At 36.2% G+C, this 17,209-nt stretch overlaps 1 protein-coding gene across 1 annotated transcript in view; it reads right to left on the reverse strand.

Moving 5' to 3' along the window:
- LOC127946343 (myosin-IIIa-like) overlaps positions 1-17,209 on the reverse strand; it is a 38,080-nt gene that overhangs the window by 16,047 nt on the left and 4,824 nt on the right. The window contains exons 5-19 of the mRNA XM_052542856.1: positions 15,391-15,490; positions 14,402-14,518; positions 12,032-12,136; positions 11,784-11,867; positions 11,363-11,565; positions 10,614-10,712; positions 10,399-10,513; positions 8,022-8,148; positions 6,781-6,991; positions 6,396-6,543; positions 5,343-5,496; positions 4,705-4,793; positions 4,021-4,150; positions 2,764-2,849; positions 105-146 (exon numbers count right to left, since the gene is read on the reverse strand). Coding sequence (XP_052398816.1) covers positions 105-146; positions 2,764-2,849; positions 4,021-4,150; positions 4,705-4,793; positions 5,343-5,496; positions 6,396-6,543; positions 6,781-6,991; positions 8,022-8,148; positions 10,399-10,513; positions 10,614-10,712; positions 11,363-11,565; positions 11,784-11,867; positions 12,032-12,136; positions 14,402-14,518; positions 15,391-15,490 — 1,810 coding nt within the window. The remainder of the gene's footprint in view (positions 1-104; positions 147-2,763; positions 2,850-4,020; positions 4,151-4,704; positions 4,794-5,342; positions 5,497-6,395; positions 6,544-6,780; positions 6,992-8,021; positions 8,149-10,398; positions 10,514-10,613; positions 10,713-11,362; positions 11,566-11,783; positions 11,868-12,031; positions 12,137-14,401; positions 14,519-15,390; positions 15,491-17,209) is intronic.

Raw genomic sequence — 17,209 nt, forward strand, 5'->3', positions numbered from 1 at the left:
GAAGCTAAACTCTGCAGGATAGTGGCCCTCCAGGACCGGAGTTGCCTATCCCTGCTCTATGTGCACATCTCTAATGTACAATACAAATACTACAGGATCATTACCTCACTGAATGATACAGTACTGAACAACATAAGACCTTCCAACTTTAGACAGAAGACATTATAGGAAGGAGGAATGGATAAGTCATTGAGGGGTATGGAGTGTGGAGAGATGGAGAGATAAAACAGAGGTGGAAAGAAAATTAGTTCATTCAAAAAAGTGAAACTACTGACACACCTATCAAAGAAAAAAATCATTAACTTAAGAATGCGTACATTTATACATCAACACCAAGCAACTTCAGCAACTTCTTGTTGCTCATTTTATATACAGTGAGGTAAGCCAATCATAACAGAAGTAATTTACATTTGGAAGTCTTAAATGTAAAGTAACATTAACAGAAAAATTCATAGTCGCTAAGAGGACATGGTGATGAAAACAAAAAGAGTTGGGAGGAAAAACTGTATTTCAATGCATTGCATTCTCTTGTCAAAGTATTGTGTTTCCCTGAGAAATTGTTTGCTCCAAGACATTTGCATTCTCTAAAGGTAGACAGTGAAGACTAGCTGGCAGCCACACAAATATCACTAGTAGAAACTCTGCTGGATCAAGCCCAGGAGGAGGCCATTACCCTAGTGGAAGGGGATGGGTCATGATGTGACACACACCAGTCAGAAAAGACTGACAATTTAAGGGCATAGAGGCATCTTGTAGATGGGACTCTAGCCTCCAGAATGGGTTTAGTTACCCTCAATGCAAGCTGTAAAGACTCCTATTAAGGGGGCAAATGTGAAGGCTGCCAATAGTATCTGGATCATCTCGGGGAAGCACGTCTAATTCCTCCAGAGTGTGGCCACCAGGAGGGCCGAGCCCCTGACTTCCCTGACCTGTCTGATTACCCGAGGGAGCAATCGAAAGGAAGGCATACAAGTAAGAGTTGAACCATTCGTGGGTCAGAGCATTCGACTCCCTCAAGAAATATGTTGGGCAGTGAAAGTTGTCTTCTGATGCAAATAGGTCTACCTCTGCCTGCCTAAAGGCAGACCAAATAGTTTGAACCACTTGGGGATGTAGTCTCCATTCTCCTGGAGCCTCATTGTCCAAGGAAAGCAGGTCCACTCCATGGTTCAGTCTGCCCGGCACGTGAACTTTCCTCAATGAGAGTGCATTGCGCTGTGCCCATAGGATCTCTAGGCAGTTGTCGTATAGGTATTGCAAGCATTCTTGTTTACCGTGGTAACATGCAAACACTGCTATGTATGGAAGTATAAGTGGTGTCTGCAGAATAGCATAGGTTTCATTGACAATTGGTAAAAATTTGGGAGGCACACTTGACATGTTGAAAAGAAATGGTCTTAATCCTTACAGGGGCAATTACACTTTTCTTTCTAGAAATATGGCACATAGTCTTAGAGTTGGTACTTGACTAGCTGGGCTCAAGGCCAGAAAGCAGACAGACTGGCTAAGCCGACCGTCTGCTAACTGCCTCATGTCACAGAAGACACAGTTAATGCTCAGAGACTCCTTCACCTAGATATCATACTAAATACACTGTATCTGTTCCTCGAAAAAAAAATGCTTTTATGACAAAAAGAAGAATAAGGTAAACATTCTGACATCATGGTATAACAAGCACACTCATTACCTAAAGAGAGCAGTCTGGAAAATGGAGGGCAGCTGGAAAAAAGGTATATTGTATTGCATGGAAGGAAAGTACTTCCTCATGCTAGATCTGCTTACTTTTCGTCTCTTTTAGCAGAAAACAAATATAACCCCCGGTATTCAGTACAGATGCTAACTTAAGGAAATATAAAGCATCAGCAGCACAGCAGTAATTACTTTTTTGAACTTTACTTCCAAGATCTATACTATTAGAGATAAAAATATAACTTTGCAGCTATCGCATCAGATGAAGTATCAACTATATGCACAATAATATAGGTCATATTAGGAAGAATTCCACTAATTCTCTGCTATAGAAGAGGAAGAATGTATAAAGTTGTTAAATCTTCTAACCGACAGCATCTATTTTACTGTAGACCCAATACCATTTAAGCTGCTAAAAGAGTTGCTTCCAGAAATCATAGACCCTCTTCTGAATTATTCATTTGTCACTGCCATTGGGATATGCCCCCGAAACCTTAAAACTGGCTTCTATTAAGGTCTCTCATTATAAAAACATAACTCGATCCTAGACAATTAGTTGTAACAGACAGATCTGAAAAATCCCTTTTCTGTCAAAGATACTAGAAAAGGCATTATCCTTACAACTATGTTCAGATACCCCCAAAAATGGTATCTTTGAGGATTTCCAGTCAGGTTTTAAACCATATCATAGTGCTGAGACTGCATTGCATTGCAACTGTTGCATTTCCCTGAAAAACTTTACATTTACTCATAAAACATTTACATTTTCTTGCAAAACTATTGGTTTACCAGATAGATGTCGCGTGCGTTCTCTTGCAAAATAATTGCATTGCCTGAGGAACTTTGCATTCACTCACAAAACTGAATATTGTGAATTTTTATTTCATTTTTCCTTACACCTCATAGTATTTCCATATGACGTTTATCAGGAGAATGCAATGGTTTGTGAACAAAGACAAAAGTTTTACAAGCAAATGCAAAAACATTGAAATATGTTCTTCTCTCATTTTTTATCACCATGTCACCCTTAGGAGCTCTGTAGTACAGAGAGGAGAAGTGGGCAAAACAACATACCTTGGCAAAGTTAATGGTGGGCTGTGATTGTTGTGTGGACATACGAGCAGAGCTAGCAGCCTTGCCCTTAGTGTGAGCCAGGTTACCTGCACAAAGAGAGAGATCAGGGGAAATTTCTGCTCTCAATGCGATAACCACACACATTAGAAATCTGTTTTTGATACTTCATTAGTTTAGATGTTCTTCAAATATAATCTACCATTTATTGCAAGGTTAACCATTTCAAGGGCACTGAGAATTTAAACATTTATTTAGAGGTCAGTGCTGACAGATAAATAAGCTTCACAATGGTCAAGTAGATAACAAAAGACTAACAAATGAAGCCTAGGTTTGAAATCCCAGCAGACTTCCTGGAAACAATTCCCAGTGAATCTCACTTGACATAATGGACTGTGTCAGTCAGACGACCTACATTCATCACATCAGATCACATGGGAGTGAGCACGTTTTCTTTTCTAGAGAGAGTGCTACATACATTTGCTCTGACAAATAAATAAAAATTCATTTTTAACATTTAAGACAGGAAGGTCATTTCCATTCTGTGAGATTGAGGTATGGGATATAATGCAGTCTAATCGAATAGAATGTGACTTTACTGATCATTTGGCTGCTCATGAAATTTATGCTTAGTCAGACAACAGTAATATTGCTTTCACTAGTGGGTCACGTAGAGGAGCACCAGCTAGAAGAATATTTAGGTTTAAATACAACTTAAGATCTATCAACAGCATATGTGTCATACTGTTAGGAACCTTCGTCACCTGCCCCTTAGTCTAAAGGATGAATGTTTGTGTTTGTAATGATAGTCTATGGCGCATGCTGACTAGTGGGTTTAAAAGCAGAAATGTACAATTTGTAATTTTGTTTGTTTTTATTTGTTTGTTTTATCAACATTGTGGATTTATTTTTTCAAATAAATATTCATGGATGTATTGCCTATCCTAATCTAGGGGTCATGTGTTTCAGGCTTCAGTTAGTTTCTTGCTTTGCCAATGAAAAGTAACTGGTGGATGTACTCAAAGCAACAAAATGTTCTTCAAAAGGTTTGGACAAAAATGAGTAATTGATTGGGGTAATTACACAATGATTGGGTTGACTGACCCATTGTTAGAGGTCACCGTTAAGAAATTCGGACTGATAAAGAGAGGGCTAATGAGATATACACGCCTAAAGCTTTATAAGTGCGTGTCTGGATAAATGGCGTGGATTTTTAAATTCCTTAGCAACATAAATATTTGTACAGAGTAAAAAGCAAACCTGTTTTGGTGAGTGGGTGAGTAACCAGTTTACGGACCAGTTCATTCTCTGAAGACCTCAACAAGAGAACAATATCAGCGGGCAGAGCATCTCTGTTCTTAGCCAGAAAACCACTGGCATTATAGATCACCTAACCACATGAGAAACAAGACTCATTTACATTCAATAGGCTATTATCCTTACAGATGAACTTGACTTAAAGGTTTAGTTCAACCAAAAATAAAAATTATATCATCATTCAATCCACTTACATAAAAGAATGGATATTTTAAGAAACATGTTTCTTTTTCTATACAATGAACAAAAAAACTGTTTGGTTACTAACATCTGAGAAGAAAGAAGAAAATCATACAGTAAACATTCACAGAACCTTTCCATGGCAGAAAAAAAAAGTTCTTTATAGTGGAAAAACGTTCTTCAAATTATTAAACATTTTCTTCACACTAATAAAAATAATAATAATAAAATCATTCTTGTGAGAACTGTTCAATAGAATGTTCTTTGGGGGACCCAAAATTGTTGTTTAATGGCATTGCTGTGAAAACTCTGTTTGGGTCCTTTATTTGTGTGAATGATGTCAGAAAAATCCTTTTTTTGGGTAAACAATTCCTTTAATTCTCTTTCATATCTTTGTTTTTGTAATGCGTTTGATGCATTAATAAATATTGAAAAAAATATTTCTACCTTGCCTGCGTAGTGATGTATTCCAAAGCCAAGATCAACCCTCTTTGGTCTCCAGAAGTTTTTGGATTTTAAGTTGTCCTCAAATTTCTCTGATTGAACAAAAGACAACTGATTGTTAATTGCAATGAATTTCATTGAAGTTCATTATTCCAATAATTAATCTGCTCATTTTACTTAGTTTTTACATTTAATCATTCATCATTTACGTCAGTTCATTCATTCATTTGCTCATTTGTTCATAAATTTGTTAATTTACTGACCCAACCCTTATTAATGAATTTAGCCTTTCTTGGTAACATGAGATACACCTGAATTAATTCATCCACCCATTTCGTTCAGTATAAAGCAATAAGGCTAAGTCATGGAAAAACAGCTAGGTGTCTAGTCTTGGCATGTTGAATTATTCAGCTGTCAGCCGGAAGACTTAATTGAGAGCATCCTCTGGAGAAAGCAGATGAAAACTTAGAATGCCAGTAAATGTTTGATGATAGCTTCCCCCTTGTTCTTGTGGGTCTGAGTGTACGTCTGTGTGCATTATTGTGAGAGACAGCGTAAGTATCCCGGGTCAGGTGAACAATACTGAAGCTAAAAGCTCTATGATGTTTCAGGAAGAAGGTCAGATGTTGAGAGGAACTTGCCGACGAGGGTCTGGTCAGTAGCCTGAGGGAAGCGACTCTCCTCATCCAGTAGTGCTAACATGCCCATGGGCTTCTGGAGGAAGAGGTCCAGCAGCGGCCGGTTGTCTTCATATTCAATCACTCGAGCGTCCACATCTTCGTTCAGATACTCATCCTGCAGAGAAACCAAATGATTTGATGAACTTTCATGAGGTTATTGGGATCAAATCTCTGAATGATTTATACACTACCATTCAAGTTTGGGCTTACTTTTTTATTTTTATTTTTTTAAAGAATAAGAATAAACAGAAGTGGCGGAGGTCTGAGGAGAATGAAGAAATTCACAAGATCCAAATAAAAATAAAGTCTCTTAAAGGAGCTTGGAGAGGAAATGGGAAAGGGAGGCTAGGTGGGACCAGAGAATCAGACAGAATAATAGATTTAGGCAGGTTTAGGAGAAGCAAAGTCTCTTTGGGAATTTATGAGAATCATCACTTAGAAAAAAATTAAAATAAATAAATAAATTACTTAATTAAATTATTATTATTAATAATAATAATAATAATAATAATAATAATAATAATAATAACTGGATAAACATTTATGTACACAAAGTGTGAGTGGTGATTACCATTGCAAAGCACTATACTTTAATTATTAGTAAAATTATTATATCAATGCCTAGCAGCCACATAGCAATGCCCTTGCACCCTCATAGAACACCCTAGGAACTGCACAGCAAACTGACGTAACCCTTGTTTCAGATGATTTATGAAGACACTAATGTGGGTTTGTCACAAACGTTTAGAGGCACCAAATCACTTTCCCCCTCAAGGCTACATTTAGCCTCATCAGTCTGGGGAATTGCCATGCTTGTCTGCATAAAATGAAAACTGCATATTCAAAACCATTTTTGACAACACTGTAATACAATAAATTATGAAGTGTTACCACCATTAAGATGGAAATAAGGTTGTGCTGAGGAAGAAAAATAAAAATGCTCCCAAAAGGCATAGAACAGCTCCCAAACCATTGCAGATTAGATACAATGACTTTATCAGAGTCATGATGTACCTGTTCCCAGGCGAAGATGTGCTGGTTGAAGTAGAACTGGATCTGCTCATTGGCGATGTTGATGCACAGCTGCTCAAAAGAGTTCCTCTTAAAGTTTTCAAAGCCAAAGATGTCCAGAATACCAATGTTCAGACCTTTGTCTTCCTCCCTGGAGAGAAATTCAAGTATAAAATTAAGATTTAAAAATTTTTGGGTTTTGTTTTTCATACATTAATACACTGGATGGAACTATTTCCTTCTAGTTTCTGGTCAATTAGGATATGTTCTAAAGTTTTATCTCTCTTGGATGGTGGTCTTGAAATAATTTGATGCATAATGTTCACATTGAGACTTTGAAATATTGTCAAATCTAAACACAGTTTGAGAAGACTCTCTTCTCTCTTACCCTGACAGGCTATCTAGTTTCAGGAGAGAGTTGATGCGGTTGACGATCCAGCTGAACAGGCGTCCGTAGAGGGCTTTGCCCATGGCGTCCCGAACCTCAATGGCCTTCTCCACTGTGTTTGACCTGACGATGGTTTCGCCCCGTGTGACCACACAGTGAGAAGTCAGCGCTTCCTGGAGCTCATCGGCACGGATACACAGCAGCGATGCAGCTGAACATACAAACACATAGAAACTTAACAATGTGCTTCTTTAGGTATACAGGAATGCATGCCACTTCTACTGAATACATACAGTATGTGCTGCACTGCTCATTTAAAAAGTACACTTTTAGTACATGTAACAAGTGAGAACACCAGTTTTGCTACCATTTCGTGAAACTGCAGCAAAATTGTATACAACGAACAAAAGTTCACTATAAACTAACATTGACAATGATTAATATATACTGTAACAAATGCATTGCCCATAGTTAATTAATGCAATGGGGACTTATTGTGTTACCATAGTATTTATTTACTAACATGAATTAGCTTTTATTTTTATATTTCTAGTTTTAGTTTTAGTAAAATTTTTAGCAACTTTGTTATGTTTTTGTCATATTTTTTATTTTATAATATTTCTATATAGTTTTAATGTATTTTTATTACAGTTTTGGTTTTAGTCATTTTCATTCTTCATCTTCAACTTTCTGTATTTATTTTATTAAGCTGCCAAGTTTTGGTTTTAGGTTTATATTTATATTTTATTTTACTTCAATTATTATTATTTTTTATATATATATACATTTAGTTCACTACAACAGCACTAAATTTGGGACACAAAAATCTTTCATCAGAATTCTATATAGCACATGCCTGGGGCTGCATACCAATTTTCATATGTGCACTTATCAGTAATTGTGCATGTCATTAGTACATTTAAAATCTCCTGCCGCACAATATATTTTTATTTTATTTCCTGCAACAGAAATGTCTTTGGTGAAAGTATTGCAACCTCCGCTCCCCAACAAACAGTGAGCTATATTAGCCAAGACACTTTATGAAATCATCACAGTATAATTTAATATGCACTAAAACCCTAAAAAGGCATACTATTTAAAATCAAACAGTACCATGCTAACAGTGTAAAAAGAATCAACATAAACACAACACTCATGACTGATTATATAACTGTGCTCAGGCTCAGATCAAAAAGATTGAAATGTCAGCCTCGAAAACATAAACAGTATAAAATACTTACCACTCTCTAGTACTGCCATGTTGGAAATATTGCTTTTGTCCGTCTGATGTTCTGAAGCCACTGATGTGAACTCAACATCACCTGCATTTAGGATCCCGGCTAAGGTACTGTAAACGCTTCCAAGCTCCTAATGAATTTATGACATAAAAATGTCATATCAATGGATAAAAAAATGCATTCAAATGAACAACCCACAGAAGAGATTCCAGGCATAAATAGAATGATTTATTACATCACATCTAATAACATCTATGTTTAAGCATCCCCCCTTCATATTTCTGCAAATGTAGCAAAGCGGTTCATATCTAGTGACACACTGCCACATCTGTTAATTCCCTAAAGAGTAAAGTGTTCCATAATGTCAAAGTCATGTCACTCACATTAGTCCTGTCTCCCTCGAGAAATCGGAAACTAAACTGACATGAGTAAGTTCTCTAAAAAGATTTAGATGTTGGCCTGGTGGTAGTTTAGTGGTATAATTCAGAACAATGAGTGACCACTTCTTGAGTGGTTTCTCAGTACATCTTAGCATTCATCAAGCAATATTTATGAGGAAAAGAATATAGTTTTAAATGTAACATAAAAATAGTGATGAAAGTTTACTCACATTAATTTTATATAGTCGGCAAGTACAGGCTTTTGTAAGATTGAAAGATGAAAATTTGCTAAAAACTTGGCCATTCAAGATATAGATGAGTTTGTTTCTTCATTGGAACAGATTTGGAGAAATGTAGCATTCCATCACTTGCTCACCCAAATATCCTCTGTAGTGAATGGGTGCCGTCAGAATGAGTGTAAACAGCTGATAAAGCATCACAATAATCCACAAGCTTCTGGCTAAAATACAAGCCTTCTATCCGTTATTTAGCTTTCTTCAGTGAAAAAGCTGTCTGAATCAATAGAGAGTTTGACACAGATGAAGCACTATTTACACACAGGTGAAAACAGTCCAAAACCTAAGTTGAAACAGATATGAAACAGATAACAGATATAAACAAATATGTTGGCATATTTTGATGTGAGAGGACAATAGGATCGACTCTTTGCGAAGGAGAAAGCCGTATTATGAATTATGGACTCTTGTTTTGCCTTAATGATGTATTTGTTTTGTAGAAACACACATCTTTTCACCTTACAAGATATTAATTGATGGAATTGGAGTTGTGTGGATTACTTGTGGATTATTGTGATGTTTTTAGCAGCTGTTTGTACTCTCATTCTGACAGAACCCATTCACTGCAGATATATATATATATATATATATATATATATATATATATATTTACACATTTGAAAATGTATGGAAGTGGACAATTACGGCTGTGCTTTTGCAGTGAATTATGTTTTCATGGCAACAGCAACTTCTCAGATTGGTTGATCTCTCGCCAAAATTATGGACTGTGCTGTTCTTCACAAAAAACTGACTGTTAAACTTAATTTCTTATTTGTAGCTTCTACAGATTATGTTTTTAACTTAAACACATTATTCATGGTGCATCTACACTAAAGGGTTAAACATCACTTTCTCTATAAGATCTCTAAAACATCTTTTTAGCTGTGCTTTTATTGAATGAGCACTGTGCAATGTCCGAACTGATTGCACTATATTTTCACTGTTTTATTTTTTTTTATGTAAAATCATTTTCTAACTGTTTTTAAATGTTTTAATCATTTTAAAAGTTTTAAAATTGTTTGTTTTATTTTTGTTATTATTTTTCTTCATGATTATTTTACTTTCTTTTATGTAAAGCACTTTGAATTACCATTGTGTACGAAATATGCTATATAAATTAACTTGCCTTGCCTTGCCTTATAAAGACAATTAATTAAGTTACTTCCAGAACCAGACGTTGCGCTCAGAATCTAGGTATATCTAATATATTATTTTACTGATAAGCTTTGATGCGGCCATCCAGACAAAATGGGCACTGGTAATGTATTCTAACAAGCATCATTGATTCGCCTGATGCTAATTGTAAAGACTGATGGCATTAGAGCACTGGTTCACAGCTTCTACACCACCCTTCACACAGGCCATCAGCAGCATTCAGAGCACTGGACCTGAATGCACAGGCAGGCTATTCTCACGGTCACTGCACCACAGCAGGCTTCTTGTCTAGTGCACTTAATTATATAGAAATCAAAAGGCATTTTAGCCCCTTATCCAAAAGAAACAACATTTGCATTTTAGTATAATGACAGTCTATGACCAATCTCCAATTAAAAAACTCGAATTATGTCAAATTAAAGTAACATACTAAATGTCACTAATTATTAAAAAGGTAATTCTACTTTGAAGTGAGTACAAAGTAAAAGTTATTTGCATATGAAAAATATATTTTAATGATTGTAAGAACTATTGTGATGTTTTGTGTACCTCTAGTGTGAAGCCAATGACTTTGAAGCACTGCTCCACTGTCTCAAACTGCTCCTTATAGAAGGCATTGCCCACAATGTCAGGCACTAATTTAACATTCTCATTGTGGAGATACCTGGAAGTGAGAAAATCAAAGAGTACGAAATAGAAATAAGCCCGTCAGATGTGGATCCAGATAAAAACAGCAGGCTGTTATCAGGAGCTCAAGAACTTACTTTGGTGTTTTGCTGTCTGACAGCTTATAGTGGCCAAGTTTCTTCCTCTCTGCCAGACCGGCATAGATGTAATAGAAGATGTGGAAATTACGTTCCCCTCTGAAAAAAAGAAAGATGTTTGTTATAAAAGGGATTTTGGTATCCAAGCAATTGAGAAAAAGTGCTGGTGAAAAATAATGCCAAGTAAACACAATGAAAAGAAAAGATTATAATTCTATACAACAATACAATTTGCCATAAAACTAGCACTGTAAAAAAAAATAAAAATAAAAAAAAAGAAAATATATATATATATATATATATATATATATATATATATATATATATATATATATATATATATATATATATATATATATATAAAGTTATAAGTAAAACACATTATTTCAGTATGATTTGCCAAAAAAACTGCTTCAATCTTTTTTACAGCATCTAATTTTTACTACAATGCGTAATCTGCCATTTATTTATAGATAATTTTGACATCGATTTGCAATTTCTGAAAATGATAACAATTGTACAATTTTTCGCAATGTTTCTTTTCCATTACGCTTGATCTATTGTTTTTTTTTTTCAGCAAATGATTTGTACCCTACTGGGCTAATTGATAAAACAGGATAACTATCAAACATAAAAATGTGTTTGGTCATTTCAGTCACTCCTAATCATTTGATGTTCAATTCAGTAATCATGCTGGATTTAGCTGCAGCTTCATGGTCAATGCCATATGTAGAGAGATGGTCTCTTACACGGCCCGGTGTATGACCCGGGATTTCTCCAGGAGGTATTCAGAGATCTGAGCTCCCACAACTGTGCCTCCACATGTGAACTTCATCTCCAGATACTTCCCAAAGCGACTGGAGTTATCATTGATCACAGTACAGGCATTTCCAAAGGCCTCCACCAGACTGTTGACCAGCAAAATCTTCTCTTGGAGGGTCTGATTGTTTGCCTGAAGAGAGAGAGAGCGCGAGAACTGGTCATTTAGCCATTATTGCTAAACAAAAGTGATCGAACACACTCTTATCCCCCCCCCCCAATCAACAGTAGGCATCGCAAATACTGATTTCAGTAGAAATTATTGTATTATGTGAGAAGAATAAAGCATTAGGGTGATATGACAAAAACATATCTTAACGTAAGATTGAGAACATAAAGCTGCCTCCAAACCTTTCCGAGGACGGTCAGCTGTTGGACTAATAGGTGGGCGCTTTCTGTTTTCCCAGCACCACTCTCTCCACTGATGACAATACACTGCTCACAGAAACAAACGCAGTTCAGAACATGATTGATATACTCAGACATTAGAAAAAAAGTAACACTTTAGTATACGGTAGAAATATCTCTTTAAAGGAACAGTTGCAGTTTAGCACTTTTCCAGTATACAGTTCAGAAGTTCATAGAGGAACATACTCTACCTGATCAGTATTATAGGAGACCATGGACTGATATGCAATGTCTGCAACTGCATATATATGAGGAGGGTTGGATGTTCTTTTGGCTTCAACGTAAATCTTAGAATGCTGTCAGAGAGACAAGAGTACTGTGTTTGACTAATTCATCATTCATCATTTCCATTTTATGAAACAAAAGTGGTGCTTGTCCATACAAAACACGCAATCCCTATGATCCTAGAGTAGGTGGTTAACAGGGAATTCCTATGTGGTTTCTAGGATGTCATAAATTGCATTTGTATGCAGTTTCTTAAAGGGATAGTTCTCCCAACTAGTGTACTACAGTGCGGTTGCTGGGGTGATCTGAGTGGTTTTTGGCACTTTGCTAAGCAGTTTCTAAGGTGTTTTAGCATGTTCCCATGTGGTTGCTTGGGAATTCTGGGTGCATCTAGCATTGCTATATGGCTGCTTAGATGTTTGAAATAGTTGATAGCTCCTTCATATTGATGTTGCGAAGATGTTCTGAATGGTTGCTGGGGTTATGCTAAGCAATAGCTAGGGTGTTCAACGAGGTTGCCAGGGCATTGTGAGCGTGATTTCACCAAGTACAACATGTTCTTGGATCAACATCCTTATTGATCCTGGAACAACAATTCAATCAACCAATCAGAATTGAGATATAACTTTTCAGGAAATATCTGTTTTAGGCTAACAATCAGGGTTAGGTGCTTCTACGCCCTTGTTACTCAGCTATTAGGGCTGTGCAAAAAATCGAATGCGATTTTCATGCACATCTCATCAGTAAAGACGCTCCTGTGATTAGAAGTATATCTCCACCACGTGCGTTCAGATCAGGGTTGCCAGGTTTTCACAACAAATCCTGCCCAGTTGCTTCTTAAAACTTGTCCAAAACTAGCCCAATCGCGTTTACGGAAGGTTCCCAGATAAAAATTGCTTCCCGGGGTTAAAATATAATTTTTTTGGAAGGGTTGCCCTGGTAAAATTCACATTTTAGGGGCTAAATATCACGTTATTGGTATTGGGGTTGCTTCTAAACGCAGACATGAAAAACAATTGCAGACTTCAGGTTCAGGTGGAGCGGCAGTTACTTCACAGAGACGTAGTCTACCGACAACTAACACAAAATTGTTTCAAAATCGACAAAGAATCGCCTGCTATTTTAACATCGATTTTGTGTAGATTGTCAGTGAATTACGGCTCGGTGTAGTAAATGCCAACAGGTGTTGCCAAGTCTGTGGTTGATTTTCATGTCCGCGGGTCAAAGCGACCCCAATACCAATAACGTGATATTTAGCCCCTAAATGTGAATTTTACCAAGGCAACCCTGCTAAAAAAAAAAAAAACATATATTTTAACCCCGGGAAGCAATTTTTTATCGGGGAACCTTCTGGAAGCGTGATTGGACTAGTTTTGGACTAGTTTTGAGAAGCAACTGGGCAGGATTTGTTGTGAAAACCTGGCAACCCTGATCTGAACGCACGTGGTGGAGATATACTTCTAATCACAGGAGCGTCTTTACTGATGAGATGTGCATGAAAATCGCATTCGATTTTTTGCACAGCCCTATCAGCTATCAATTCCCACTGATTTTAGGAAAAATTATGGGTAGGGTTAGATTTAGGGATTGGGTTAAGTCTATATTTTTGGACAATAATTTTGATCAAGGACCATCAGAAGATGTTGATTCAGGAACATGTCTTATTTTGCAAAATCATGGTGAGTGTTCCGAGTGTTTGTCATTGCGTTTGTAATGGACATTAATTCAAGTTTATGCCAGTTTATTTTTGCTCTTCTGCAAGGTTACAATCATAAGCCTGCCTGCTTTGAAATCAAAAAGCAAACACCACTAATAAATAAAATAAGCTGGGAAACCCTTGTGAAAAAGAAGTGTGCTTAATTGTATTGAACACACACTTGTAATGCACTTACATTTTTAAAGAATAACATGTTTGGAAAAACATTATTTTCAAATAATATGATATTAAATAAAAGGTCACTTAAGTAAATGTTTCTTAACACATTTAAGTACACTTTTAAAAGTGGACTTTGTCATTTTTCTTTTAAGTACTTTTTAAATCACGTTATACGAATCTTTTGCTGTGCTTTAAATAAGTACTCTTGTTTTGATGTGCTGACAAATGTACTAAAGCACATGTTAAGTACGTGATTATAATTTTAACTGTAATGTGTTATTTGGATATTACATTTAACATTGATATATTTTAAATGTACAAAATTGAAATTGCATCATTGCAATTGTGTAATTACAAATATATTTAAATACAAAACATTCAGTTTTCAATAGAAATTACATGAAAGTGTTAATAGGGTATCATAAATGGTTGTAAGTAATTTTGTCACACACACACACACCTCCGGCGTGTACAGTTCCGTTTTCTGGAATGGATTAACTGCTATGAGGATGTCTCCAACGTAGGTGTAGATCTGCTCCTTTGCATAACGTCTTTGTAACTGTTCGGTGATTGTGTTCTAACAGAGAGACAATTAAACATCACAGGTGGCCATCACACAACACAACAACATAGCCATCTAATACCATGCAAAAGTCTCAGATTGAATGCATGACCAAACCTAGACACGGTGAGATGATTCATTATCTAGGCTACTGCATTCATGGATCTTTACATTGTAATTATTTACATTTATTCATTTAGCTGACGCTTTTATCCAAAGCGAATAACAATTGCTATATATGTCAGAGGTCACACGCCTCTGGAGCAACTTGGGGTTAAGTGTCTTACTCAGGGACACATTGGTGTCTCACAGTGGATTCGAACCAAAGTCTCTCAGGCCAATGGCATGTGTCTTATCCACTGCGCCAACACCACCCTTATTGCACACTATGTACATTTTGCTGCCATATGTGGCTAATATGGCCATGCAAGACAGTTACACACATCACAGGTCTCCTTCTGGTAATATCAGTCCAAGGACACAGGCATAATACAAGTCCTTTCTGTCAGCACTGCTACCATAATTGATGAAAAAATATATCTAGTGTCAGTGAGAGCCCTCCTCATTGATAAATCACCTTTAATGTGTTTCTATACAAACTCTTTTATTTTTCTCTAATCTTTCTATTTAATCAGTTGACAGTTAAAATATGAGACTGGTTGGATGAGTTATATTCATTTGACAGTCTCTTTGAAAATGCTACTGGAAAATGTTAGTACAACAAAAACATAATAATTATTAAATCCCAGCTGGAATGAACGGGAAGGATGGACAATTTCCTGAAGACTTTCCTGAGTCTGTGATGTTTAAAACCATTGTGTGTGTGTGTGTGTGTGTGTGTGTGTTCACTGTGGCCTTTCTCTTGTGGGGTCTGTATACATTCTTACTTCATCTAGAACCTCTAGGGTTGCCAGATCCTCCACGTCATCACAAGTTTGACTTTGAGACTTCATGTGGCTGCCTTTTTTGGTGTGGATACGCTCATGCCTGCAACACAAGATTACATTATTTTGAAAAGCAACCCTGAAAGTTAAAATTACAGAAATTACAAATTACCTTGTTGAATCTTTTGATAAAGACATTAAAGGAAATGATGAAATAAAAATCAATAGTTAGTTATTGCACAATTCAAAAAGCCCTTTTTAATTCCCCAAAATAAATGAATACTTTTGCATTAAAATACAAAATGTTATAAAAAATAAAAATGACAGCAAAGACTTTTACGTTATTCAAAAAAAAAGAAAAAAAGAATTAAAAATAAAAATAGATTAATAAATAAAATTAAATGTTTCTATCACAGTTTCCATTAAAATATTAAGTAGCACAACTGTTTTAATGATGACCAGAGTTGTGGTCGCTGAAAATACACAATTACCATCTGAGGAATAAGTAACATTGTAAAATACATTCAAATATAATTTTTTTTATTTTATTTTACTTCATAATAATATTTAGTAAGAGACTTCTCAAATATGACTGACAAAGAAATGCAGACCAACCAACATTTTTAAATACTAAAAAGTATTATTAAAAATAGTTCAAACTAGTTTTACCCATGAATAACCTAGATTAACTAATTTACTCAGTATCTGTGTTATGCATTTTTATGCTTGCTAAGACCTTTCATACTAAATATGAATGTTGTTAGCTTAGCAACATGCTAATGGAAAGCCCTCACATGCCTCTTGTGATTAACACATGCTGTATTAAAAGGAAGCTACCAATGTATGTAGACAGTTGACTGCAAACATGAACAGAGCTTATGGTTGTGATGTTATTGAACAAATGTTAGGTAAAATAAGAAAGCCCAGCATTGGTCCAAACCATGTAATTACACATTTGAAAGAGCAACTCCTGAATAAACCCTACATCCTAAGCACTCTTAAGATCGCAAATTACAGAGCCAAGAAAAGCACAAGATACAAGGAAATGTTCTCAGTGATACTGGTATTGTACATTAACTAGCTGCTTCACAAGACATTTTGCGAAACACAAGAACACACCAATGGGTACACAATAAAGCTTTTGGGAAAGTTGCAAGGGAAGTTGCCACAACATAATGTTCAGAGACAGGAAGCTGCTACTGCTACATCCACAGGAAGTACATCCACTCGATCTAACCCATGTGACTGACCATAAATATATCATACCTGGCATCACTGTCTCTTCTTTCAGTTATTCCAAGATGGCTTAAATAATAAAAATGATGTTAATATCTTAGAGGCATAGCAGTGGTTGTTGTGAGGTGTCTCTGGTACAGCTATAATGGCTAGTACTGCAGTCAGCAGATATCCTTCATTTCTCAAATGGACTACTGACACTTCTAATTGAGATTGTAGATAGTGTCAATGGTCCATTTGAGAGATAGGTGGCGATAATGCACTTATAAGTCTTTGATCTGCCATAAAGCAAGAAGAAGAAGAAGAAGACGATCCACATGCTGACTGAAGAAAGAGACGCGAACACGCTATGTATGAACAGTATGAATACGACTTTGTTTCTTGCACAGACCGATCGTTTCCTGTCTTAACACATCAATGTAGCAGCATCACGAGCAGCAGGGTCTAATTTGGTTTTATTTGTGTATGTTTTGTTGACTCTCAAAGCCGTGATTCCCATTCACTTTCATTACTGACAGACTGCAAGCGTTTGAGTTAAACATAATTGTTTGTGTTCTACTGAAGGAACAAAGTCACCTTGGATGCC

The sequence above is a fragment of the Carassius gibelio genome, chromosome A24 (assembly GCF_023724105.1).
Source record: "Carassius gibelio isolate Cgi1373 ecotype wild population from Czech Republic chromosome A24, carGib1.2-hapl.c, whole genome shotgun sequence".
Taxonomy (NCBI): domain Eukaryota; kingdom Metazoa; phylum Chordata; class Actinopteri; order Cypriniformes; family Cyprinidae; genus Carassius; species Carassius gibelio.